This window comes from Strix uralensis, chromosome 20, assembly GCF_047716275.1.
Source record: "Strix uralensis isolate ZFMK-TIS-50842 chromosome 20, bStrUra1, whole genome shotgun sequence".
In the NCBI taxonomy this organism is placed as follows: Eukaryota; Metazoa; Chordata; class Aves; order Strigiformes; family Strigidae; genus Strix; species Strix uralensis.
This window is the reverse complement of record NC_133991.1, coordinates 12,701,371-12,728,921: the sequence shown is the minus strand read 5'-3', so window position 1 is coordinate 12,728,921 and position 27,551 is coordinate 12,701,371. Positions and strand designations below refer to the sequence as shown.

Below are 27,551 nucleotides of genomic sequence, written 5' to 3'. Positions count from 1 at the left end.
AATAATTGGTATTAGCAAATATGTAGCTGTCACTTCTTACCACAGAAGTACAGTATGAAACCAGGCTAGATTTTGTGCAGAAAAAATGAAAAGTTTATGTAACCTTGTCTCTTTTTTTAAGTATCTGAAAGCTCCTTTTATATCTATATATATCGACAGAGTGAGTGTGTGAATGCACGTGCACACACACACATATATGTGTATAAAGAAAAGCTTTGCTTTGATGGGGAAAGGCAAACCTTCCTGTTTAAACAATGAATGTGAGGTACACTGAAATGAAATGAAAGTTTGGAATTGTAAAAATACTCTGTGCTAGTAGCAGGGCCATCATTTTCTTCTGATTTAAGTGGCTTTCTTCATTTCAGTGCCAGAGCCAAAAGCAGAATTTGACAGCAGTTTGAACTGACAGTACTGTTGGCATTTCAAAGCAGGAACTCTCAAGGCTTCCATTTTCTGAATCATTGTGAGGAGAAGTCTCTCAGAACCACATCTTTAAACAAGTTTCTTTCTACCTGTTTTTAGAATACATCTTCCTGGTGACTGGTTTCAACAGTGTGTAACAGACCACGGTTGTGGCGTGCTCTGGGAGAAGTGGCAGAGAGCAGTGTTGAGTGTGCAGAGTGGCAGATGGGAGGGTGATCCGCTGTTGTATTCATGGGGGGGTGAGCCCCAGAGCGTTTAAAATGTGGATTGAATTTCAGTGGTTTAAATCTAATATGTAAAAATTTATTCAACAGAGGAGACCAAGCAAGTTTTAAGGCTGAGCTTGACTGAGTTCTCTCTGCCCAAGTTTTATTTGCTGTTTGGAATCAGCAAAGTGAAATCAGCCGCGGTCATAGCGTTCCGATCCAGCTATCGCGACAGGTCGTTTTCACCTGGCTCCTATGAAAGGGAGACTTTTGCACTGACTTCCTTGGAAACTGTTACTGAAGCTTTGTTGGAGATCATGGAGGTATGTGGTTCAAAACAAAAGAAATGGTCCGTAAGGGAAAATGGCACCACTTACACTTCTTACAGGGAAGCGGTGGAGTGAGATGTGCGTCCCGTGATGTGGTGGTAAATAGTTCAGTAGCTGACTTCTGAGAACTAAACTAACTGCATGTTGTGAATTTTAAAAATACTTTTTCTTACTGTTACATGTATTCAAACAATATAATTCTTTTTAGGCTTGTATGAGGGATATCCCAACGTGCAAGTGGCTGGACCAGTGGACTGAACTAGCTCAAAAGTATGTCGTAGATCTCGGAACATAACCCCTGCCTGCCTCTGTCGTACACGTAGAATTCTCAGCTTTTCAGTGTACAGCCTGTTTGTTGTCTGTTTGGTTAATACAGTGTACTCTGTTTCTTCGCAGGTTTGCATTCCAGTATAACCCCTCCCTGCAGCCAAGAGCACTTGTTGTCTTTGGCTGCATAAGTAAACGTGTGTCTCATGGACAAATAAAACAAATAATCCGAATTCTTAGCAAGGTATATGACTCTATGTCTGTTTTCCTTTGTGACTCATCAAATAGCTATTTTAGCTATTTTTAGCTTTATCTTCCCATCAAATATAGAACTCAGCATAATTTGAGGATAAATATTTTTTTCAAGCATATTCTTGTATAGAACTAACTGATTGGAAATACACTTTTTGTAGGCCAAACTTTATTTTACATTGATTTAGTGACAGTAAGTTTCATCACTGCTATGACTTCTAGAGTAAGAATAGTTTTCAATATTGAGTTTAAAATTTGAGACACTGAGATTGATTCAGAAGTCAGTATTTAAATAAATGAAACATTTTCTCCTAAGGCATTTAGCTGCGTATGATTCACAACTTCCCTTTTTTAAAAGGAAGTTAGTAATCTAATGTGTTATAAGTAAATGCAATAAAGAGCAGGACATTCATTTAAGACAACTGAAACAGACTGCCTGGCTTGGCAGTGACGTTCCCTGTTTTCTAAAGAAGGTTGTGTTCTGTAGCGAGTAACCAGTGTGCTAAATACATTTCCTTAAAGCATTTTGTTAGAGTTTTGGGGACGTAAACTTTTAACTGAAGAGCATCTGAATTGTAAAAGAGCTATTCTCTAATTCTTGCACCCTGTCCTGCACTTTTACTTTTTTGATGCACATTGTGCAGTTGCTTTCAGCAATACGTATATCACTTCGGTGTAAATCTTCATCTGTAAAAGTCCTTGAGAACTGGTTTAAAAGGAGCACAAGCTCTGTAAACTGAGAGAAACAGTTATTGTCTAGAGCTTTGATCTTCTTGTTACAAAGCAAAACCTAATTATGGTTGTATTTTTAATTACTCTTTTTTTTCCTACAAAAAGGGACTTGAGAGCTGTTTAAAAGGCCCTGATAATTACAATAGCCAAGTTCTAATAGAAGCTACAGTTATAGCACTCACCAAGCTGCAGCCTCTTCTTAATAAGGTAAAGAACTGGATTTTTAGAGTAAACAGAGAACATAATTTGTAAATGAAAATTGCAATTATGGGTATAATCTGAAAAATACAAGTAAGTGTTGTGGTATCTGAAGTGCACGCTTCACTGCTACGACTCATGCTCAGAAGTCCTACACATGGGAAATGTCAGATGTTCATATGCGGGACCTTGCGGAGGCTTTAGAAATGCTTTAGGATGGGCTGTTCCGCTGCTGCAGTCTGTGCAGTGTGGGCAAGGGCCGGACCACAGCCTGGCTTCATTCTTTCCAAAAGATTTTCAGTCCTGGCTTTCACATGTATGATTGCTAACATATGCCTTGCAGGTCACAGCTGGTAATAAACGTTAGTCGTATCTGATTTGCTATTAATTTTGCCATCTGTATGTTACTTTCAAGTTCATTATTTGAAGAGCATACCAGTTGGTGCGCCAGCAATGAACGGCCTCGTGTATCTGCTGTTAGTGAATAAAACTTGTTCCTAGAAAAATCTGCAGCTTAAGAATACAAGAGAGGAGGAATGACGTGGGGGGGTGGGAGGACGTGAAATTACTTTCTACTGTTCACCTGCGAAGTGCATTAAGACTGCAGGTTGATGTGAACGTCTGTTCCGTTGGACTGGGTGTGGCTGAGGAGGGAACCTGCTGCAAGGAGGGTAGCGACGCGTATCCACAACCACGCGCCAGTCCCGTTTGTCTTTCATTCCCAGGAACTGACTCGGAAGTGAAATCGTGGCTTTTTCTCTTTCCTTCTAGGACTCCCCCATGCACAAGGCCCTCTTCTGGGTAGCAATGGCGGTCCTGCAGCTGGATGAAGTGAACTTGTACTCCGCAGGTACAGCACTGCTCGAGCAGAACCTGCACACCTTGGATAGCCTCCGGGTGTTCAATGATAAGGTGAGCGGTTAGCAATCAGCTCTGACTAGCCCTTAGTTTGTGTAAGCACTTAGATCTGTTAAAAGAGAAAAAAAAAATTCCTTGTGGACACCAGGTAAGCAACTGAAACTGAAATTTGCATTAGAAATTGATTCACTTGGGTGATACCAACAGTAAAACGTAAGATGTGGAGATGAAGCTTTTATTATTCTATTCTAAACTGGAACAGGAATGGATAGATGTGTTCTATTCAAGAATGCATTTGATGTTTTCATGTAAGCTCTTAAAATTACTGTTTCATCACTTTTTATTAAAAAAACTTGAGATGTCATGAGTAACTTTTGATGAGGTACTCTTGTATTTTATTTTTCTGGGTCAGAGCCCGGAGGAGGTGTTCATGGAGATCAGGAGACCGCTTGAATGGCACTGCAAGCAGATGGATCATTTTGTGGGGCTCAATTTCAACTCCAACTTCAACTTTGCACTAGTGGGACACCTCCTGAAAGGTAAGAATATGTGCTGGTGATCATTTCAGGTGAACACTCGTAATTCTGAAATAAAAATGAGTCCGAAGATAAAGGGAAAAAAGTGGGTGGTGGATTTTAAGCAACTTGGATTACAGAATAGATAGAATTAAATGTTCTTTGACTAAAGGGCTTTGCCAGGTTTCCTTTACATGTGTCCTGTGAAAGTCTTTAGTAGTAGTGATGTAAATTCTTAACTGTCACAGGACATGTGGCTTCATTTGCTGCAATTCATTACTTCTTCCTCCAGGAATGCTGTCTTTGTGTGTTTGCCTGTGTTCAGGCTCACTGTTTCTTTTAGAATGATTTGTGAGACAATAGATAACAATATATGCACAGACATTTGAATTGTGTGATTTTGGGGGGAGGGACAGAAAGAACTAGTCTTGAACGTGCAGTTTCTGTTAGCAGTGTGCTTCCTTGCCCTTTATATGAAGTGTCCTGAGAATGTGCTGAAAAATATAAATATTTTCAAAATATTAATGCTTCATAAATACACATTCAAAAATTAAATATAGTATTTGGTTTCTTAACCTCATTTCTTAGGGTACAGGCATCCTTCTCCTACCACTGTAGCCAGAACAGTGAGGATTTTACATACACTACTCGCTCTGGTTAACAAACACAGGAACTGTGACAAGTTCGAGGTGAACACCCAGAGTGTGGCTTACCTAGCAGGTAAAATTAAACAAACCAACTTTCTTTTAAATCTGTGCTAACTGAAAAGGAATGGAATATTGCGGGAATTCTTGTGGGTTTAGGTTGATAAAATTGTACCAGTGTAAAGGAAGCTCATAACTGGAGATGGACAAGAGTCTGGGCAAGGCTGGGGTGCGTCACGGGAAGCTCTTCGCGGGCTGAAGGGACCTGCCGTGCAACTGGGAAAATGCTTCAGGGAGGCTGAAGGTTTCTTGGTTCAAATACTGAAGTGTGGGCCTTAGAACATTCAAATTTCTAGTGGTCTACAAATAGAAATTGTGACCATGTGAGGGCAAATGTTTAAATTGTGTAATTGTAACTGGATGGGGAATATAATTCTTTTAAATGACCTACTTCTAATTTGTATGTTTCAGTAAGGTGTAATTACATCTCCGTGGTGGTCTTTGCACTAAGTAAACAATTTAAATTGATGGAATATTGCTTACATTCTTCAATGTATTCCTGCTGTGGAAAACTTATGTTAGCTTTCTTTGAATTTTTAGCTTTGCTGACAGTATCTGAGGAAGTTCGAAGTCGCTGCAGCCTAAAACATAGGAAGTCTCTCTTGTTGACAGACGTTTCAATGGAAAATGTTCCTATGGATACATACCCCATACACCACAGTGACACTAGCTATAGGTTGGTTGTCTAACTTTTAGATAAGTTACCCAAATTTCAATGTCTGTTTCCTTTAGTAAGTTATCTAAAGGTAACCTGTGGTATATTGAAAACTGAAACCCACATTTGTAAAGCTAAGTTCATGTTCTGTTATTGGTTGCAGACCAATGTGCTACTTACACTGTGATCAAGAGTCACAGAAACTTGGGTATCGCATCCGTATAGATTTAATTTTGAGATCTGTAAAGCTATTTCAACTGCTTTGGAGTTTGTTAAACTTTTTGCTAACATCTTTCTGCAAGTTCTAAATTCATCTCATTTATATTTTCAAAGAAAATTTTGTTTGCCCTTTTAAGAGCTTCAAGGCATGTGCTAAGTAATCACTGGGTCCGTGTCACTGGAAAATCCTGACACCTTGTAGCCTGTCTGTAGGCAGCTGCAGAGATAAGCTACGAAGTCCCCCTGGCGTGAGGTGGGGAGCCCCTTTCTCTCCATAGGGAGCTCTTCACTCCGAATCTCACAGTTTAGCATCCAGTATGGAGTAGCTGATTGTTAAATATCTTTCATCTTGCCTCATAGGCTGATTTGCTTGTGTTCTTTCCATTGCTTTATTTTGTATCTCTCCAGCATTACATCCATATCAGATTGTTCGTTTTCACTAGCTCAGACATTTTTGCAAGCAGAGTAATTACTGTTTCTTATTATGTGGTTTTGGGAGGTTGACCTGTTAGGAAAGATGGGTTTGACAAAGGACGGTTTGGCTAGTTGAAAAATTTATGCCTATAAATGTGCACAGTTTTAAAGATTTTCTTAATTCAATTTCTCTGCACTTTCAGGACACTAAAGGAAAATCAACCCTGGTCGTCACCCAAGGGGTCAGACAGACACCTGGCTGCCAGTTACCCGACAGTGGGACAGATAAGCCCTCGAACACGAAAGTCCATGAGTTTGGATATGGGGCAGCCTTCACAAGCCAACACTAAAAAGCTTCTAGGTTATTAAGATAACTGATTTACTAATTTGTCTACAGAACACCCCAGGAGTGTTACTGGAGAATAATTATACTTGTATTTGTTCTGAGTTTAAGTGCTCATTCCCGATTCAGAGGAATGTGTGCAGTTTCTGCACAGTACAAATTACAGAACACTGTACAGTTAAAGAGGACTCGCTCAGTTCTTTGATCAGAGGGGGGGAAGCAGGAGTGACACTCAAAATGTGTGTGTTGAAGTGGAAAAAAAGGAAGAAGAAAAGATATTCCAGATGCTAAAGATTCATAGTGCCAGTTCTCTGCCACCAGCCCACTTTCAACAAAACCAAGCAGCTGAATACTGTAGCTTAGCTACTAGATCGAATACTCTGTCTTATGCTAGAAGAGATGGTCCCAAAACATTTTAGATGTTTTGCAAGCAATCTGATTTTTATCCATGGCTTCTCAGTGTATCACGTTTACAAGCAAAGTCTTAGTAGCAGCGAAACGAGACGAGTTGCTTTGCATAACCTGTGGGTACCCTTTTACAGTACACATGGAAGGAGAGGGGCGTTTCTTTCATTACGATCCTATTACTGCTTCCTTTTCAGTAATCACATTTTGGCATGTTTATTCAATGTGATGTGTTGACCAGGAAACCATAGCATGCCCACAGCTTACATACCTGAATAAATTGCATGCTTTCCTCATATGTATTGTGAAGCATTTTGGAAACTGTGATGGAGAGCGGCATGGTGTGATCATATTTTCTCTGCCATCCCTGGAAATGGTGAAAATGTCCCCAGATTCCTATCAATACATTGTAGATAGGAGAGTAGCTTGGCCAGAAAATCTGAAGAAGTTAGAATATGGATTTAGGTTTAATGTTTTTAATTGCCTGATAAATTGTTTTTAGGTACAAGGAAAAGTTTTGACCATTTGATATCGGACACAAAGGCTCCTAAAAGGCAAGACATGGAATCTGGAATCACAACGCCTCCCAAAATGAGGAGAGTAGCCGAAAATGATTATGAAATGGGTGAGAAACAGGACTAACATTTTAAGAATAATACTGATTATAAATGCTTTGTATATATATACAAAGGATTACTTCTAAATTCAGTGTTCATTTGCCTAGGTTACTACAAGGTAAGGGAGAATATCTTTCCTAACAGTGGCTTCTGGAGAGCACAGTCTTCCGTATCACTGGCAACTGAGCTCGAAGTAGAGTTGCTCAGTTTGCAGATGCAGAATAAGGGGCAGCTATGACGTACTGCATACAGCACTGAAATGAACTCAGTAAAATCTGGCTTCTTATAAGCGACTAAGCCCTAGCTGCAAATTTCTGCAGGAGATGGAAAGTGACCTAATGCCTGGAATGCCTCTCTTCATCTTCTCCCACATCTGCTTCCTGTGCCCCCACCCCCAATTGCAATGCAAGACCAGGGTTCTTCTGTTGTGTCTGAGGGCGCTCTGCTGCCTGACCCCGCATACGGTACTTACACCCCTGGGCCTGTATTTCACTGAAGAGGAAATTGGGGTTCTTGTTTACCATTCAGTAATACATCCCATGTAACGGTCTAGCGCTGCCAGTATTACAGCACAGCTGTTGCTTTTATACTTTATGAAAAGGCTGGTGAACTCTGAAGTTTGCATATGACTGAACTTGTGGCGCAAGAGCTAATTCTATTTTGGTTTGGGTTTATTTTGCTTTGGATGAGTTGCTCTTTTTTTATCCAGCAGAAACCCAGAGAATATCACCACAGCAACACCCGCATCTTCGAAAAGTTTCTGTTTCTGAGTCAAATGTCCTCCTAGATGAAGAAGTTCTGACTGACCCAAAAATTCAAGCACTGCTGCTTACAGTTCTTGTAAGCTTTCTTTCTGTGTATTGTCTGTTGTCTTCCAATACTGTTTTATCTTCCAAAGACACGTACGTGTTCCTTGCAGTGTTTCTGAATTCACATGGATCAGAATCACGGTGATGGGCAGGTCTGTTCTTTGTTGCCATTCTTCCAACTTTCTAGGAATCACTTAGAAATGTATTGAAATGCTCTTTGAGAGCAAATACTGAATTTTCATTATTCTGTGTTGTTTTGTAGAACGTGTCCAACAATTGTCCCTTTTTCCTGGCAGGTTTTTATCACAAACTATTTTTGTATGTTCATATATTATACTTACAAGGTTAAGAAGTGAAAATTGTTGGAATCCCAGCACAGCTCAGTTCAGGAATGATTAACTGGTAGAATAGGTACAGTGGGATAGTGCTTTCTTCAGAGGTGCCAGTACAGTTACCATTCCTGATATAATTCAGACTCAGTTGCCCACTTTTGTCAAAAACTTACTAGCCAAATTTTTTGCCAAAATAGAAGCTATTACCAACTGGTTTTGTTTCTCACGTATATATGAAATAACTTGATTCTGTGTCCAAAGAGGACATAAATTAATCTTTTGTAATGTTGCTTTCTGCTATTCAGAAATCTTAAAACCCTAAACTACAACAAAAGCCTGTGCCTACTCAAATGAAGCTGGAAGTTTGCTAATTCCCTCCTTTACGTTATGACAGGCAACGCTAGTGAAGTACACTACTGATGAGTTTGACCAGCGGATTCTCTACGAGTATTTAGCAGAAGCCAGCGTTGTCTTCCCAAAGGTCTTTCCTGTTGTGTAAGTACCTAAAATTCCATTTATGACAACTCTGTGCTTGGCCCTTCCTTTAAGGGGCCTCTGGACCAGGACAAGCACCTGCGAGGTAGACACTGGCTCATTTGCAGGTTACTAGCCGCAGGCTCTCTGGTACGTGCTGAGCCAAGCGCCCGCGGCAGTTTGGGGCTCGGGTCTTCCCTCTGTCCAGTGGTGGGGACGTTGTGAGGAGAACAGGCGCTGCCGCTGCTCCGGGCGGTCCCCGGGGCAGGCTACCGGGTGTGGGAGGGCTCAGCCCCGGCTGGGCGCCGCGGGCCCTGCCCCGGCCCATCCCTCTGGGCTGGTGACCCGGCACGGCTGCGTCCCCTGCCTGGTGCTGTGGAGAATCCAAGTGCACTTTAATACCTTCATCGACCTCTCCGTACAAGTCAAAGTCTCCTAAATATGATTTTCACCTCAGTCTTTTTGAATTAATACGCCAAGCACATGTCAAAGGATACTTTTTGGATGTATTTCTTTAGATACCTGTTTAAAGTGGTATTTGCTGGAGTCAATATACGTAAGGGAAACCCGACTATCAGAAATCAAGATGAGTAGACTTTCAAAACCGACCTGAGCATGATTTAAAACTAATGCTGCCTTTTTCTGGCTTTATAAAGTAATGGTCAAAGTACACACAAGTTCTGCGAGTTACTGAAACCACAACTGTAATTAAGTGGCATTTGTATTAAAAAACATGCAAGGGAGCTCAAATGAGCCAGTGCTCCCACAGGTTTAAAAAGCTGCTTTGAAATTCCAGCTCTGACATGTACACAAATCCAGTGAATAATTTTTTGGTTGAAAATAATTAAAATATGTGCAATTTAAAGAGCTAGGTAAATGCTTTAATGGGTTATATCATTAGTACAGTTTTTTGAAAGCGTTGCACATCATAAGAGTCCTCACCAAACTTATATAGGAATTGTGTTCTAAAATCACGGACATTTTGAAAATCTCACCTTACCTGCTGTTTGCTGAAGTCAGTTGGGAACTGCAGATTTATTTAATGAACAAAAAATAAGCCACTTCTCTTTTCTTCAGGCATAATTTATTGGATTCCAAGATCAATACACTTTTATCGCTGTGCCAGGATCCAAATTTGTTGAATCCAATTCATGGGATTGTTCAGAGTGTTGTCTACCACGAAGAGTCTCCACCCCAATACCAGACTTCTTATCTACAGAGTAAATATTTTTCCATTTTTTAAAAATTGCTGTATACTAAGTTAGATTTACTCCTGAAAATGTTTCAGAATTGCAGCCCTAATAGAATAGTCAGTCAGTCTTGTGTGGCATCACTCCAACTTCATATCTCCTAGTAGAAATAAGAGTTCACATATTAAAAAACCCCCCACTGACATGAATATTCAGACTGCTTGCTGCAGTTGTGCGCCAAATATTAAAAGTATTACACCATCTCTGGGAGTAAAAAGAAGTTGAAACTCACTATTCTGTTTCCACTAAACAATTTAAAGAAATACAAACCAGGTGTTTAAGTGTTCAAGGCCAGGTTGGATGGGGCTTTGGGCAACCTGGGCTAGTGGAAGGTGTCCCTGCCCAGGGCAGAGGGGTGGCACTGAATGGGCTTTGAGGTCCCTTCCCACCCAAACCAGTCTAGTCTATGATGAATGGTGGTGGTAAATGATGAGTTTTGAGTTAACCTGGTAAGCTAGGGGTTGATTAATTACTGGTAAATTCCATCGAGAATTCCATCTGTTTTTCAGTGCCCAAGCTCACTTTCATGTGACACTTGAACACTTAAACATTTTTTTTAATGGTCCTTAATCAAAAACTTTCCAGGAAGATCCATAAGAAACAGATGACAATTGAGAAAAACTTAAATGTTGCCATAATTTTTAAAGTTTGATGTTTATTCAAACGATAAATTTACCTTTTAGAATATCATCAAGAATTTCTTGTATGACGCTTCTGAGATTTTGTATTTATGTATTTCATATACAAATTGAAATGCCTTAATTTTGTTACACATGCTTTGGACAAAATTTAGTGTTGTATCTCCAAATCAAGATATTTCACTTCCATGCCTAAGTAGATCCAGGCACTGTACTGTGGGTACTTTCTAGTTGTTTTCTGTCAGTTGAGAACTGTGGTTTTGTGGTAACGTTCAGTTTGTTGTTGTAGGTTTTGGATTTAATGGGTTGTGGAGGTTTGCTGGCCCATTTTCTAAGGTAAGAACAGATAAATTCATGAGCATTTTGCCTTCGTTTTTCATAGCACATTGGTGCTCCAGGAAAGATGCAGATAAATAACAAGTCATAGAATTAATATGAGCAAGTTAGTACTACAGGGCTCACTTCTATAGCTAAACCAGCTTTTGAGCCTACATCAGATATTTTGATAGACTAGGTAAGGTCAAATTCCCAAAGTTGGGTAAAAGCAGCCAGGTGTGTAAATGCACCTTTTTGCTGCTCCCAGGTTCACTGAGGGGCCTTGGACGTGCAGCGTCACTCAGAAAGTCTTTGGTTCATTACGTGTGTCTTACAGCATAAGGGATTAATTTGATGAGAATTGTAATTCCATAAGGTTAAATTTTATGTTACGGCAGAACAAACAAATCGAGCAGGACCCGTTTGTTCCCTCTCGTCGCCGTAACGAGGTCGAGATGCGCCGGGTGGGCAGCTGGGGGGGCGTGGGCAGCACGTTGATAACGCGTTGGGTGTAGGTGGCTGTGGCAGTTCACCTCAGGGGTGAAACAGCCCCTCTTTTCTCCCCTTGTGCTTCCACACGCTACTGAAATTACACCTGCGAGTGGTCTTTACTGTGTGTGTTTAGATTAATCTGGAAAAGACCACAAATGGGTTTTTACGGATACTCAATCAAATGCTTTTTGAAATTTTCAGGCAAAACAGTGTGATATTAGAGTGAGTTCTGGGGAAAAGCTCATACTGACAGAAAAGTAGAAAGAAAAGAACTGATTTTTTTTTCTTTTTTTTCTCCCCCCCATTACCCACAGCAAACACAAATCCCAGACTATGCCGAGCTCATAGTGAAGTTCCTTGATGCCTTGATCGACACGTATTTGCCTGGAATTGATGAGGAAGCCAGTGAAGAGTCTCTCCTGACACCCACATCTCCGTACCCTCCCGCAGTGCAGAGCCAGCTGAGCATTACTGCCAACCTTAACCTCTCCAATTCCATGACCTCGCTTGCGACGTCCCAGCACTCCCCAGGTCAGTACCTCTTCTGGTATTACACAGGTAAGGGCAATGTTCTGAATTTACTGCGTTTGCAGCCAAATGCTCAGCCTCGTCGTCTCTTCGGATGTGTTTATGCATCAAACGTTGTGGCATTCTTGAGTCAAACAAGTATTAAACTGTTGACGAAGCTGTTACACTGGTATTTCAGGTGTTGGATTTTGCCCGGCACAAAAGCTCTTCCGGGTCGTTACACTTGAAGGAAATCGCATTAAACGCATCAGAAGGAGTAACAGCTGCATCTTCCTATGGAACGTAGGCACCAGTGGAGCCTTGAAAATTAATAAATATAATCATGATATTTGGCAAGGAGAATAATACCTATCAGGCACTCCAAGGTAGCACTTATTAGGAAAAATACTCCAGAACTGTGCTGAGGAAGAGTGTGTCTGGGCTGACTCAGCTTCCATTGTGACTGTCTGATCTAAGGCCAGTGCTCGTCTAGGCAGCGTCCTGCGGAGCTCCTGCTGCCCTCGAGGGAAAAACAGAGTTTGTATAGATACTTGCGGAATCCCGAGTCAGTTCAGACTCTTATATTGCCAGAAACATGCTGCTGGTAAAACGAAGGCGTTCAAGAAAAGAACAGTCATCAAAGGCAGTAAATGGATAAAAACACTAAATTCCTTCAGGTGTGGGGAGAAGAGAATTACAGGGACATGCAGAGGTTAAATTTACAGCAGAGATTTTCAGCGTGAAAAATGAGAGTAAAAATTATTCAGTATAACAGATGAAGCGTGAGCTAGAGGAAATTAAATATGGGAAGAAAATGGAATTTATGTCAATGAAATCTGCATGAAGACTCTTCCTGAAGTGATTTTGGATTAGTGTCTCGTATATCGAGGAAATTCTTTACTCTTCTTTGTCATAAAAATTACGCTGTGTGATGGTTTTTAAATGATGATTTAACTATTGCAGCTCTGAACACTGAGGTCAATCAGCCTTTTATTTCTGCTTTGTTTCTAACCTTGACAGAAGGCTAGAAACCACTTGTATTTAGGTATAATATTTACAGAGGTGTTTTGACTTTCCCGCTCCTGTTTTCGCTGGTTTCTGCTAGCCCTGAAATGAGCTCTGCGGAGCTGTCCTTAGCTCTCTTCGAGCAGTCTGGTCTCCCAGATGATCAGTTTGCTCACAGAAGCGCACATGGTTCTAGGTGATGAGCATTGCAGAGGTGTAGCAGAGGTAAGACAGTGCTCTGTGCTTGAATAATTTGGGAATAGCGATTTCTTCTTTTATTTCAGGTAGTGAAAAGTGATTACAACTCGCTTTTTTCCAGTAGGAGAAACCAACTTAAATTGTTTAAATTTGGGGAAATCATCTTCTTGAAATACTGGTGCTGTGTTCTGGAATTATATTGCAAGATGCCTGACAGTCTAAATATACTCAAAACAAGATTTGCTTTGCGGTTTCCTGCCAATTCAAGATGATTTATGACATTAATAATGTCCCAAGTGAGGAGAGAAAGCGTGAAGCTTCTTTTCCACAGTTGTTACCCCTCTCTGGTACTTTATGAACAGCACTTTTGGCCTAAGGGAGACAGTTGTTGCCATCATCTCCTTGGTTTGTGTTTCTGCCCGAGAACAAGTGATCGAGCACCGGCCTGAATGGGACTCACTGGGGCCATCCCGGAATCCCAGTGGATTTGAGTAATAAGAACAGGTAAAAGTTGAGTCTGAAGAAGTTTTAGAGACTGCACAGCTCATCCTGTATATAGAAATATTTCTGTATAAAAACTCCTAATAGACTGCAGGTACACATACCAACCAAGGTCATGGAAAATGAAATTTGTTTGATAGAAACTTTCTGTTTTAATACACAGCTAAGAATTATCTGCGATATTAGAACAGGGAGAAGGATAAAATTAAAGGGCAAAACCCAGACCTTGCTGTCAATGTGACAGTAAGTGCATTATGGGCAGCATCTTCCCATTTAGAATGCAGCATCGGTGGCCACTCCGGCAGTTCTTTTTGCAAGGATGAAGTGATGATGTAGGATCAGGCCATCTACTAGCAGAAAAAGCATTTTGCTATGTAAACATCTTCCTTACGCCTCACTTCCTATTCCTTCCTCCTTTGTTAGCTAAAGGGAAGGAATTAATCCCGCTCATCAAAAATTTCTTTCAAGTGTTCTGCAAACAGATGGCTTTTATCAAACGCTGGTTAAGAGCCCATCTCCACAAACGGAGTTAGGAACTAGTGAACTCGTTCAGGATGCTCGAGAGTCTGTAATAATGCATTTAAGACACTGTGTGCATGGTTTGCTTGGAAATTAAATTTTAGAAGACCCATAGGAGGGCCAGGAGATTACTAATGGTTCTGCTTTTTAATCAGCCGTTGTGGGTGTTTCCAGCTAGCGTGAAATAGCCTTAAGTGATGACCACTTTATGAAAGCCTTGTGCTTAATGTTTAATCTAAGGGATGTTTTCCCATCATCTCTTACTATTTATTAGTGTCTTGGCTATTTCCTTGAGCATTCTCGCTTCATTCTAGCAATTTGAACACAAAGACTTGGGGTTTGACCAGGGGATCTCCAGCTTTCTCGAACTGTGGACCAGGTCACAACATGGAGCTTTTAATTTTGCTCCTTCAGCCCACATGTATTACATTGCTCCACTTCAAACTGCTGCACTTGTTTGTTGATTCAACTGGTATGCTAACCAGTGCAACCTTGCATGAAACATGCTTTGCTTTTTAAGCTGTTTAATTATATTAAAAATGTAATTGGTCTTCTGGCACTTTACCCAGCTCCGTAGCTGCACAGGTGGATTTTTGCGTTCCCCTTGGCTGTGCCGAGCAGCGTGTGACGGCGCTGTCGTCGCTGTACACATCTACGCTGTAGAGACAAGAGCGAGGGAGTAAGCAGTGGAAGACCTAATATCTGCCACGATAAAAATCACTGGTGAAGGAATTACAGAACATGAGGTGAAGGTGGGCCATGGGGTTTCTTGAAACAGCAAGGCACTGTGGGCCTAATGAGGGATGTGGATCTGTCATCCACTTACGCTGATTGGAGAACTACTGAACAAGAAAATCAAGTGTGTAGCAGTGCTGAGTTACTACTTCACCCTCAGTTAAAGAAACAGTTTCAGCCAAGTGAGTTTTTTATTATGGTTACAAATGTATTAAGTTGCAGATACATGAAAAATTATTCTCTTGCATCTGGAAACAACTAGGCGAGATCACTGTTTATAAATGTTTTGTCTGTCATCATCTCTTCTCCTCTCCCTCCCCTTCCCCTTGTCATGGACATTATTCACTTACGTTTTTTCTTTCATTCTGTGTCTGTGAAGCTTCTCTGCCTTGCTCTAAATCTGCAGTTTTCATGCAGCTTCCTCATCAAGGTACACTCTACTTTCATCATATTTGCACGCGATGCTGCTTGATCTGCTTTAGGGTTGGGCTTGTGGCATGAGAAGTGGGTTACTGATCCTTGTGACACGGGAATGGCTTCAGTGGAAGTGCTAAGCTGTTGTGTTTCTTGTGTAATGCTAATGATATCTGATGATAGAGCAGGCAAAGAAAGTCACAGCCTCAAGAATAAGCTAAATTTGGTAATAGAGGAGGGGGCACTTGGTATGTGAAGTGACTCTGCTGCAGGTATTAAGCTAAAATAAAGAACCATTTCACGTGAGCCCTTTAGGCTCACTGGAACTCGGCTTTAACTTCGGTTACACACCACCAGCAAACAGACACGAGTTCTTTGGACTAAACTGCAGCAGAGAAGCTCAATAAAATGGGTACTCGCCACCATTTGCTTTCTGCTTCTATATGGAGAAGTAAGAAAAAGCTGCAGAAGAAGGTTTTCTGCTCACACCTCTGGGTTGCTTACCTATTCTCGTGGTAGTCTGTGGGTTTTGTAAGCTCACACCTGTGCAGGGAGGAGCAGGAGGAGGCAGCCTTGCAGCCAGGCTCTGGCTGGAGTTCTGAAATTGCCCCTCTACGTGTGTGAGAGGTGGAGCAGGTTCTTGATTCTTGGTGCTGCCAGTGAGAATCGGTTCTGATAGGAACGAGACATAACTGTGGGAGATGTCATTTATAGTAACGGGGTTCTGTTCTAACCTTTGCATTCACTGCCAGACATCCTAATTTTTGCTGCTGATTGTACTTTTAGCCTCTTGCATAAAAACACCCTTCCTGCTCTTCATGTACCGTAAGTGTTGAGTGTTGCTAAACACCCAGCAGACAGACTCCTTTTGTTGCAGAGCTACTGTGACAGCTACACTGAGATACTGCTGCAGGAATGATTAACTCGTAGTAGCACCAGCATAAAGCAGTAACTGATGGGAGGCACATCTGCATTGAACAGAAATCCCACCTTTTGTATCTTCAAGTTACTCCGTCCAAAGCTGTGCAGAGTAATGGCTGGTAACCCAGGGCTTTCCTGTGTTGTCATCATGTCAGCATGAAGTTGACACTACAACAGTCCATTTCTGAGGTTGGTTTGATGTTACACTTTTGGCGAACTGTAACAGAGTTACCCAGTCCTGCAGAGAACACCCAGACTGCTCAGACAGGTACATGCACTGGGGTACAGAGCCTGCTGCTTTCATCCCCACCTCGTACTCCACAGGCCTCCTCCGGCCTTCGGTGGGGCTGGACCTGGGCGATAGCGCTGCTTGTAAGGCCTCCCTGACTCCCCTGCTCTGTGTTTCCTGTAATCCCCAGCTTAGGAAACTGTTTCTTTAGTTGTCCTTGTTAAAAGTTAATTGTTGATTTTTCTTTTTCAACTCTCAATTTACCAGGGTTTAAACCGTTCTAATTGGCGTCTACACTTTGACACTCAACTCTTCCAGTGAATTCCCACATCAGTTCTATTTCTGCTGAAGGCAGAACGAGCCAGCGAAGCTTTTCATGCCTCCTGGCAGTGAGACTGAGTCCTCCAAACATTGATTCGTACGTTATGTACTTTTCCTGATCTTTATTTGTGAGCCAAGATTCAGTGTTGAGGGGAATAGTAGGTACTTGAATACACACGAATCTTCTGTGGTAGCAAGAATCAGCCTCTGCTATTGCGGCAGAATTCTGCAGGTTCAGAAATGAACCTTCCTCACTCCGCCGTTCCCCTGTTCAGTAGCAGCCCTTGATTTCTGGCTGGAAGAAGCCCGTCCGTTTGACAGCCTGTCAGCTCTTCCTCCTAGAGAATGCAAAAGCCAGAAGAGACTTGAGTCAGACTCTGTCATTTGCTCAGTCTTCTCAGAAGTGGAGCCAGAAGGGGCTTTGTGGCCTGGGAGACGTTAGTGTTTTCAGCAGGTACAGACGCGGATACAAAAGTTTCATGGATGGAGGGGAACCCTTCGTCTGCCCTGTGAACTTTGTCTGCTATTTCCCATATTAGATAAAATTCCTGCTTGTGTTGTAAGAGCTGACCAGGTGAACTCGATGACCAGTTCATCTCTGCTTTCGTGTTGTAGGAAAGTAGCATAGATCGGAACAGATCAGCCAGTGCCCACAGGCCAACGTATTTTATCTTTTATTGTTGGAGACTGGTTAAACTAACAGCAAAATCAATCTGCAACTTTGAGGAGGAAAAAAAATGTATTTGAACGAGTCACATTGCAATGTGGTAAGCCCTGTGTAGGTGAGTGTGTAGATCTGTGAGCAGGCGTCGTGCTTTAGCACGTGGAGGTGTTTTATCTGGTCAGAGTCCGGGGTGCTACATCTGATCCTGAAAAAAAGTATTTTTCATACTCCAGAGCTGCAACGAAATCGCTGTATCAGACTTGTCATTTGTGACACATCAGCGACAGTAAAACCGTGTCACCTCTGGCTCCAGCAGTGGAGCCTGGCTGGGGCACAGCCCATTCTCTTTGCAGCGGCCAGCACGGGGCCGGGGGGGGTCTGGGACCAGCACGGTGCTGAGCAGGGTCTGCGCCTGCCCTGCTCCTCCCTCGGCCCCCGCAAAACCCCCGCAGAACCCCAGCTCCCGATGGGGCTGGGCTGGGAGAGGGAGGGAGCAGCGCTGGGGGGGTTCAACATCTTCCGGGGGCCTGGTCTGCCCGCGGGGCACGCTGAGCGATTGCCTTTGCATCACTTGTTTTCTTTTGCTTTCTTTCTCCTTCCACACCTCCCTCATGTAACCGTTTATTTTTGTTTTAATCAGGACACCCAAGTTTTCTTGCTTTTACTCTTCTGTCCTCTCCGCCGGCCGCACTGGGGTGGAGGGGGGTGAGCGAGCGGCTGCGTGGTGCTTCCCTGCCTGCTGGGGCGAAGCTACCACAAAGAATATTTGATTCTTTTTCAAAATACCTCATGACCAGGTTCTGCAGCACTTTCCCAGGCAGGCGGCACTGCTGCTGGTTCATGTTGCCAAACGCTGTTTTGACTGAACTCAGCCGTATTTGGACCACGCTGTCCCCTCTTTGTCCAGACCGGTGACCCCAGTGCGGTTTGCCTGGACCCGCCACCCCTCGCCCACCACCCACCCGGGGCCGGGGGAGGCCGGAGCGGGCAGCGCGCGGGGGCTCTCCGGCACCTCCCAGCCCCGGGGCGCCGGCGTTTTCTCCTGCCGTTGTCCCGACAGCGCTGAGCGCAGGGGGAGATCTGCCCGAGGTTAACCCCCGTCCTTGTGTCTCCCCAGGGATCGACAAGGAGAACGTGGAGCTCTCGCCCACCGCCGGACACTCCAACAGCGGGAGGATGCGCCACGGCTCCGCAAGCCAAGTGCAAAAGCAGCGAAGTGCTGGCAGTTTCAAACGTCCCAGCATCAAAAAGATTGTGTGATTATTTCTTTTTTTTTTTTTAATTTTTTTTTTTTTTTTTTTTTTTTTTTTTGGAAACTGACTGACACACGTGGGCCTCTCGCAAAGGGCCCTCCGCCGGTTGTGATGCTGCACTTAATTTTTAAAGTTCCCATCCTGTCAGCCGTGTTGCCAGATGATCAACTCTTGAACCATTGCCTGAATTTTAATGCCTTCGTTTCTTTCCCTCTGTTCTTGATTTAAGCCAGTGTTTCAGAGCCGCTCATACGGATCCTGACGGACTTTGTAGCCGAGGAGGCGTGGACTTCCTGAACACTGCAGACCCGTCTCTTGTCCAAACGCAAAAGCCATTTCCCAGCGCCAGGCCTACCTTCTGTTACCCGCCGCCTTTGTTTCTGCTCTACAGGAAAGTGTTAATCCTCCATCCCCTTTGCACACTCTTCAAGGTAGTGGCTTTATGAGCCGGGGGAAGTTACTATAATCCTGGTTTTAATTCAAACCTGTAAGATTTTTAGCTGTGGACTTTTTTTTACCATACTTAAAAGAAACTTATGATAGCCGCAGTACAGTGAGCTTAACCAGAAGTGGGTGATTAAATTTCTAGTAATTAGCAATAAATTTGAGAGGACAAGGAGGCTGCATGAGTCTCTTTCATTCCCCAGACCATAGCTTCACGTACTTGGACTGTATATGGACCAGACTGGACAAACTGGCTTTTTTCCAAAGCAAATTTTTTTTTTTTTTGCTGTACGTTAACTGCACTAAAAAAGGTTGTCTAGTGGAAAGAAAATCATCGAGAACTGACTATTATGCTGTCGTTGTAGCAGTGTTGAGAGTTTATTGCTTCTTTCTTCCATTTAGCATATACTTTAGTTTTGCCCTTCCCAACAGTATGCACCTTCGAGAAATTCCTGGCAGAATAACCAGCGGGGTCTGGAGGGGGAAATGTAATGAATTAACTTCCAGTGCTGGGAGATTGTGTCTGGCAAAGCTGCTTTTGTGCTGCCCGAGCAGGGATGTGAAAACGGCAACGTTTGCTTAAGGTACATGAATTTAAAAATAACTGACACTGTGTCAAATCCAGGTTACGTCTGAAATTTTGCAGTGCAATTCCTGGTATCGGTCCAGACAGCTGCAGAACCGCCGGGGGGTTTTAGTCTGAGAGGGTTTGCACTCGGGGGTCACACAAAACTGAAATCACTGTCACTGTGAAAGACTCGTCAGCTGCAGCCGGGCCCCAGCGCTGGGCGGCTGCCGAGACCTGCTGCTACGCTGGGGCCGAGGACTCCGCTCCCCAGGGTCAGATCCCTCTTGTCTGGGAGAAGTTAATCTGTAAGTGGCTTTAAAGGAAAAAAAAAAGTATGTCCACTATATAAAATACAAATCCTCTAGTGCAATTTTGTTAGTGGCTTTCAGTAAATCAAACTCCACAGCTAAATTATTAGAGAATGGTACAATTAAGTGTTCAGATTTTATTGATATAGCACATAATTCACATGTATCCACACAGTAACAATGTAACATTTATGTAAATAAAAATACCTTTATTGTATCGATTCATAAAATAACAATTTAATTTCTTCAATTTGTTTATAGTCCTGGAAAAACTATGAACACAAACTTAATATGCAAATAGTTTGCCAAAACAAGAGAAAACTTAGCATTAGTGGTCTTGAAATGGACGGGTTGGAAGTTAACGTGCAGTTAACCAAATCTTTTCTTCTGGGATGGGGAGGGGAGGGCTGAGGGGGGGCTGGAGCCGTGACTCCGGTGCCTGTGAAGCCGCAGGAGCTGCCCAGTTTGAAACCACTCGGGTGTGTAAATCTCCAGCATTGCTGCCCCTTGGCACGGGGTCGTACCGATCAGGTGCTGCCGGCCCTTTCCCTTTTGCTGAAGACAATGAATTGTAGAAGCCTGGAGATTTGTTTGTAGGTAGGAGGAAAGAAGAATCTCTGGGGATTTGCTGTTAGTTTTCAGTTGTTTCTCCCGCGAGCAGATTTCCTTTAAACGGAAAGAGGAATTCCAGATGAACTACCCACTCGGTTTGTCTGGGTGCGTTTGAGAGCAACTCTTTCGCTGTTTTGCATTGCCTGTATGAAAAAAGTGTCCTGAAGTTAGCATGAATGCGTTCCTTAAAATACACAGAATGAGGAATCAGAATGGACAGCGACTGAAATTACCTGAATGGGGGAACTAGAACCAGGCTCTCAGTCCCAGCTGAAAAAAACTGCTCTCTTCATAAAGTCAGCCAACACAATGTAGGTTACACTCTTTCCTGGAAGGAGGGGGGCCCATTTGATGTTTTCACTCGTGGTTCGGTGAGAGGACCTGAATTTCTTAGAGCAGGGGTGTCAAACGCGCTAGGTAGCGGGGGCTGAGTTTGGGCCAAGGTTTAATTCCAGCTCAGTGGCCCCAGCCGCAGGAACGTTACCCCCTGTGCCCGTAGTTGGGAAGCCTGTGCTTGGAACGGGGGAAACACGGCCTTTCTTTGGTGATTAACCTTCTATTAGTAATTGGTTGTTCAGTGCCTTACTGTCGCATCCATCCTTCCTGCTCCCTCTAACAGCCAGTGCTGGTGCTCTGCCTTTTTGTTCTGCTTCTCGCACCCTTTCTTTGTTCTCTTTTCCCGTTCCCGTGTTCGGTTCCCGTCCGTGCCCGTTACCCCTTGTGCTCGTAGCGCAGCAGGTAGTTGCTGGTGTCCGTGGGGGCTGGAAACCTGCTCCGAGGAGCGGGAGAGGGATCCTGGAGCTCCGGCCGCGGCGGGCTGCGGGGCGGTCGCTGCTGCGGGGGCCACTCGGGTCCCCGGTCCCGCAGCCAGGCTACTTCGAAATGACAACTTAGAGTCAGAAAAACCCGGTTTTAACACGTGGACCATATAACTTACATCCTGGGGACTGTAGGTTTGGCACCCCTGTTTTAGAACACGTTACCCATTACGCACTAACTCCAGTTAAGTACTGTAAAGATGATTAACATTTTGTTTGTGTTTGTATTTTCCCTGACTTAAAGATAATTCCGTAGTATTTGCGAATAGTTAATGATGCCAATGTTTCTGCTTTAATGTGCATGAGGTTTCCAAGGACAGGAAACATTTCAAATACGTATTGTGGACTGAGCACCTGGGAGCGTTCCAGTGCTCTATTCCTAACTGGGTTGTAGGTTTTAGGGCTTTTTCTGTTTCGTTCTGAAGTTAATTTTTTTCAGATGTAATGAAGCACGTCTTACTGTTATGCGACAAACTTACCACAGAAAGTCACTTTTAGTGTTGGTCCCACAATTTTTTTTTAATGCAGTATATTCACCTGTAAATAGTTTTTGTGTAAAATTTGACAGAAAAGTATATTTACTACACTGTAAATACATGTGACAATATATTGTATTATTTTGCTTTTTTTGTAAAGCAGTTAGTTGCTGTATATGTATAACATACAAATTTGATTATTCTAGTGTTAGTAACTGTTAACTACTACTACTCCTTCCTGCTGTTGCGTTACGTCATTTAAAAAAAATGCTGTGTACTATAAACTTACACTGTGTATGATACGTTACTATTTCCATTTGGGCCTCAACTTTGAGAATGTTTCCTTGATCCACGATCCTGTTCGTACTGTAAGCGAGTGTGCGGCGGCTGCCAAGAGCCCTGCTGAATCGAACGCAGTTGGTAACTGTAGGTAAAAATGGTAGAAACCTGGTTTCAGATAACTGTTGTTCACCCCATTTTCCCCTCATGTATGTACTTTCCCTTTTTTTTTTTTTTTTGGAAGTAAAATGTAAATTCAACCTGCTTCAAGTTGTTCGAAGGTCATTCACTTGTGCTGCGGGATGAAGTTGGTGTCTTCAGAAATCCTTTTTCTGTTTCTTGTGACGGTGAGATGTGGAGGGGGTCTCGGGGTCGGAACCAGGGGCCTCGTGGCAGCAGGTGCAGGATCCAGCCCTGGAAACCCCCTTTCTCTGGGGAAAATCAGAATCCGGTTGAAATCCGGTGTCTGGGATCTGTCTTTCCAGAATGGTGCTTCTGTGTGTGTGTGATCTTGCACCGTTCTAAATAACGACAGGAGTGATTGCTGGTGGGTAACTGAGGACAGAGTTTGGATGGAATAAAGCCCATTGTCATGAATTTCATGTCACTTCAATAAGATTATCATAATTGAATAATAAATCAGAATATTTCTTTTTAAAATGTAAATTTAATATTTTAATAAAACAGCTGCTTGGTCTTTAAAGAACATTTCAGTATAATTTGTCTATTTGAGCTTTTCTAGCTTAGAACCTTGAAGTTTCAACTGTCAGGCAACTTTTATGACAAATGATTAATCAAATCTATTTTTCTTTTAGGGGAATATATTACTTTCCTATTAAAAATGTATAAGTACTTATATTCTGGCTCTGTGAATCGTAAAAGGATGTAAAAACACATTAAAGCGTGACTGCATCGACTCCTTCTGAGGCATCTCATTGTTCCTGCATAGCAAACGCACCCTTAGGCCTGCCCAGTGACAGACAGATGGACGGATGGACGGACAGACGGGCAGGCGGGCGCAGGGACAGGTGACTCACTGCAGCCCTGGCGCCGGCAGGGCCTGCCCGCCAGGAACAGCAGCACTTTCTGAACTGTTACGTTTTAGGAGCATATTTTCCTTACCTTAGCGGAGAAGTTCGTTAATCCAGCACTGACGAGAGCAGGGAGGTGGTTCCTGAACAGCATCTACTAAACCACTGCTGCCAAAAACACTGGAAGTTCCTCTTTTTGGACAGTTGAGCTTCCCTGAGATCACAAAACACACTGTAGCCACAGTGAGGGAATAAAAGGAGAAAGAATTTTATTTTAGTTATGTCTTTAGGTTATTGGAAAACCTGTATTTACGGAAAAAATTGCACCTGTGGAGCAAGCAGATCTGTCTTGGGAATTGGCTACACAATCCCTGCCCAGCTGATGCTGCTGAAATATTTTACAAAGGAAAAACAGCAAAGTAAAAATTCAGAACGTTCTTGATGCGGGGGTATAAATTCTGTTCCAGCAGTACGTAGGGCAAACCTGCAGAAGGAGGAAGAGAAAGTAAGCTGTTGTTCACAGGCAGTAAGACTGACCCATAACGTCAGCGGCCAATTCCTAAATATTAAGCTGTCTGGCATAAATATTTCCAAATACCTCTGACCTGGGAGAACAAGCCTTCACAATATTCGTATTTTAGACATCCCAGAAGTTTCAAACTAAACTTGTAACTCCCTTAATAGACTTTAAGCACACTGAAAAACTGCCAGGAGAGATGCACAAACATTAAACTCACAAGCCCTTTCCCACGGCCGGTGGGATGCGGCCGCTGGGGGAAGCCGTGGCACGACTCGTGATGAATTCGATGCCTCCGATCCTGTCGCTGCGAGGACCAGCCTCAGCGCGGGCTGCCTGGGGGCAGGCTGGGCCGCCCGCCGCTGGGAGCTGGTTTTTATTTCTCTACCCTCCCCTTACGCCCATCTGTGTGGGAAAGGTGGACAGAGAACACCCAAACCGAACTGGATAGAACGTGATCAGTCATTGGGGTCAGAACCAAAAACTAAAGCCGGTCTCTCTTAGCTCTGAAGAGTGCGACCGTTCCCTTTCAAGGCAAGGATGGTCCCTTCCCTCCACCAAAGTTCACGATTTATAGGTGTGAATCCTTTGTTCAATCCTGGTTTCTTCAGCTGACTGCTGCCATGTTTAACGAGCTCTCAAATGAAAATAAATCCCAGGGTTGTGTGGGTGGGGAGTGCAGAATAACAGCTCCCGTGATGTGACTTGTTAAAACAAGTACAGGTTTGTGCTTCAAAGCAGGAATGAAAAAAAAAGTCTGATGACTGCATCTTCAGGGATATTCAAGTGATAATGCTATAAATAGCGATGAGTAACCAACTAGATGTGCAAGAAAATCCCACCAAACTATAAAATTATAAATTTTTTTGCTCATAGCATGCTGTCCTTCTAAAAAACTAGAAATATCTGTTTGGCTGCTTGTACCCGCAGATGAGCAGACCCGCTCGGCCAGACCTCCACGGCCCATGACGACACCGGTACGTGCGGGGGCCGGGGCCGGGACTGGCCTCACTGGGGCTGCGTTTCCCAAGCCCCCACTCACCAGTTCTGCTTCCTGAGGCTGCTCCCATTTCAGATCTGAGATGGCGGCGGGGGGGCCGTGGGTACCTCGGTCTCACCTGTCCTGAGGGCTCTGTCCTCATTTGCTTTCTGGGAAGTTCCTCCACTGCTGCCTGTGCTCCCCAGCTCCCCACAGGATCAGCCACAGGTTTTTTCCCCTTTTTTGGTGATTCCCTCTCCTCCCTGCAAGGCAGCCGTTCTCATTTCCAAGGGGCCTGGAGCGCGTTTAGCGCAGCATCAGGCAAGCAGAAGAGGCTTTTAGCTCTCCTGGCAGCGGCAGCATGTGCCAGGAGGGTGCAGGGAGAAGTTCTGCGTCGTGTGAGAGACCCACCCAGCCGTCTGCCAACAGGCGTGACCGGACGCGGGCCAGAGACGGCGCGAAACAGCAGCTCTGCAGGAGCAGAGGCTGGTTCAGAGCAGCGCGAGGCCAAGCCGTACAGACACCAGCGCGGCCGCCGGGGTGGCTGAGGCGGCACGACAAAGCAAGGGAAGGAATTTCTGCCTTTACCTAGCAGCTACGTCCCCGTGGAGCTGGGATCAAGGAGCAGAGGCCACCTCCGCGCTGCGGAACCCTGCTGTCTGTGGAACCACTCACGTGAAGAGACGCTCACGGAAAGGGGCGAAGAGCCCCTCGCCTGCCCGCGTGCTCTGTCCTCCCGCAGGCCGCTCTCCTTCTCCAGGGCTGCTTCTCCTCTGCTCTCCCTCCAGCCAGCCCTGTCCTTGCTTTTAACTCCTGGTCTCATTCCTGAAAGAGGGAAAAAACAACTGCTACTCTGAGGCAGCCCGGCGCCCAGCGCGGCTCTCCGCGAGCTGCAGGGCAGCGCCCACCACACCCCTCGCTGCCGGCGAAAGCCACGGGGAGAGCAGCCACGGGCAGGCAGAACCCGGCTCGCGCGGAGCACAAGAACCTGCTGCAGCGCTCCCAGGGCTGCACCGAGCACCCTGCAAAGCCACGCAGCAAGCACACCTCTGCTGCTGGCCTTAATTTTCCAGTTCTGTTTGAGATGGTAATGGTATAGCTTTAATTTACAACAAAGAAGAATAAATTGGCCTCGAGGATGCTGACATACCTTACCTGTTCTTTTCTTGTTTTCAGTAATCCTTTTCACTTTGTATGGTGCCAATTTTTCTTGCCGAGAACATTTCTTTGCTTTTAAAATCATCATGAAAATTGAACTAGCAGGCTAGAAACCTGTTTCCCACTCATGAAAAATTCAGACACGAACTGTTTCTGCAAGAAGAACATGACTTGTCAGACACAGCAGCAGTTAATCGTTCTGTTAGCAGTGTTTGTTCTACTTGACATCAGTATAATTTTATTATTACTCCATAGAATATATTTTCCTTTTTGCTATAGTAAAGCGTATGGACTTTGCTGTAAGAGCTCAGCTGGGCACTGCACACAGAGCAAGACACCGGTTCTGTCCCGAGAGCTTAAAATGTTGAGGGTCACCGTGTGCGTCTGACACAGGCTGTCCCTGTGACCTTGGACAAAGCTCTTAACACTTATGCTCCGGCACCAGAAACGCCTGAATTGCCCAACTCTAACAGCCAGGGACAGCTGTCAGTTGGCAGAACCCTTAACAGACAAACTTCTGAAATCTTCAGATTAAAGACATTAAAAGGGCAAAGTTTTAGCATTGCTGTATTTTTTCCATTGTGTGGCACGATTTGTAGTCTTTAAGCAAACATTATGAATTTCTGACTGCTCTAAAGAAAAAGGTTGAGGCAAATCAGGAACTTTTCCCAGAAAAATCCTTACACACATTAGTAATGTAGGAAGGACAGTCCTGCTCGAACCCAATTCTGTGATTTTTCTGTTACTCATTTACACTCTGATGTACTAACTGCTCGCTGCATACATGTGTAAATCAACAGCTGAGCAGGTTAACTCCAGCCTGGAGTTAACTGCCTGGTCAGCGAGGCAGGAAAACCACCGCGGTGTCCCACTGTTGAGGTGTTTGCAACAGATTTCCTGCAGCATTACACGGTGTAGAGCGTGCTGTTCACAGCCAGGCAAGCTCACAGGAACGGGAAAGGCTCTGCAGAACCACTCGTTCTAGCAAGACGAAGTCCTAAAAGACTTTGGTTACTGGAAATAGGAGGGAGGCTAATTTTGGAGTAATCTATTGCTTCTAGATGAAAAGGAAGATCAGGCTCTCCCAGCTGTAAGGAGCCCGATGCTTTCCTGCACTGCTGCAGCCCCCGCTGGTTACCACCAGGAATTACTCTGGTTTATTGCATCACTTCTGGCTCTGCTCTTCCCTGCTGCCTTCTCTTGCCCCAAAGCTCGCCTGCAGGAGCCATCTCTCCCTGGCCTATTTCTTCCCTCCAACTTTGCCTCTAAGTTTCCAGAACATAAAAAAGCACCTGAAGTTGTTCCATTGGGGAACCCAGAGCCATCTCTGTTACCACAAAGACAGGCCCAGTGACAAACCAAGAACAGTCTCCTCTGTTGCACACAAAGCAGAACAAATCCTGGAGGTGTGTGGGTACAGCAGCGTCCTGGGGGCCACCCCAGCCGCAGCCGGGACCCCCGATTTGTAGCAGAAGCCACCACAGTGCCAGGCTGCAGAGGCAGGAGAAGCACCCAGGAAAAGCCAACTCCTGGGACTCCCCACCTTTCCATGCAACTGTGCTGGATTATCTGGAGAGAGGATACACCGCTCCCAAAGGGCTCTTCCCACGCCGAGCCAGCGTGGAGGCCAAACTCCTCCCATGCCGG

The 27,551-nt window shown here is 44.2% G+C and overlaps 1 protein-coding gene across 8 annotated transcripts in view; it reads left to right on the top strand.

The window, feature by feature from the left end:
- The window catches only part of NF1 (neurofibromin 1), a 102,341-nt gene extending 79,206 nt beyond the window's left edge, over positions 1 to 23,135 (top strand). For 5 of the 8 annotated variants that reach the window (XM_074890147.1, XM_074890146.1, XM_074890144.1 and 2 more), the window contains 17 exons: positions 738 to 952; positions 1,167 to 1,228; positions 1,355 to 1,469; positions 2,315 to 2,416; positions 3,179 to 3,319; positions 3,678 to 3,804; positions 4,369 to 4,500; positions 5,025 to 5,160; positions 5,976 to 6,133; positions 7,023 to 7,145; positions 7,847 to 7,977; positions 8,673 to 8,773; positions 9,830 to 9,972; positions 10,930 to 10,976; positions 11,762 to 11,978; positions 18,579 to 18,717; positions 18,944 to 23,135. In XM_074890147.1, the coding sequence (XP_074746248.1) occupies positions 738 to 952; positions 1,167 to 1,228; positions 1,355 to 1,469; positions 2,315 to 2,416; positions 3,179 to 3,319; positions 3,678 to 3,804; positions 4,369 to 4,500; positions 5,025 to 5,160; positions 5,976 to 6,133; positions 7,023 to 7,145; positions 7,847 to 7,977; positions 8,673 to 8,773; positions 9,830 to 9,972; positions 10,930 to 10,976; positions 11,762 to 11,978; positions 18,579 to 18,717; positions 18,944 to 19,160 (2,306 nt within the window). In that variant the 3' untranslated portion in view covers positions 19,161 to 23,135. Of the gene's footprint in view, positions 1 to 737; positions 953 to 1,166; positions 1,229 to 1,354; positions 1,470 to 2,314; positions 2,417 to 3,178; positions 3,320 to 3,677; positions 3,805 to 4,368; positions 4,501 to 5,024; positions 5,161 to 5,975; positions 6,134 to 7,022; positions 7,146 to 7,846; positions 7,978 to 8,672; positions 8,774 to 9,829; positions 9,973 to 10,929; positions 10,977 to 11,761; positions 11,979 to 18,578 lie in introns of those variants that run through there. The other 3 variants (XM_074890145.1, XM_074890148.1, XR_012631651.1) reach the window with 3 other exon arrangements.
- The last annotated feature ends 4,416 nt before the right edge of the window (positions 23,136 to 27,551 follow it).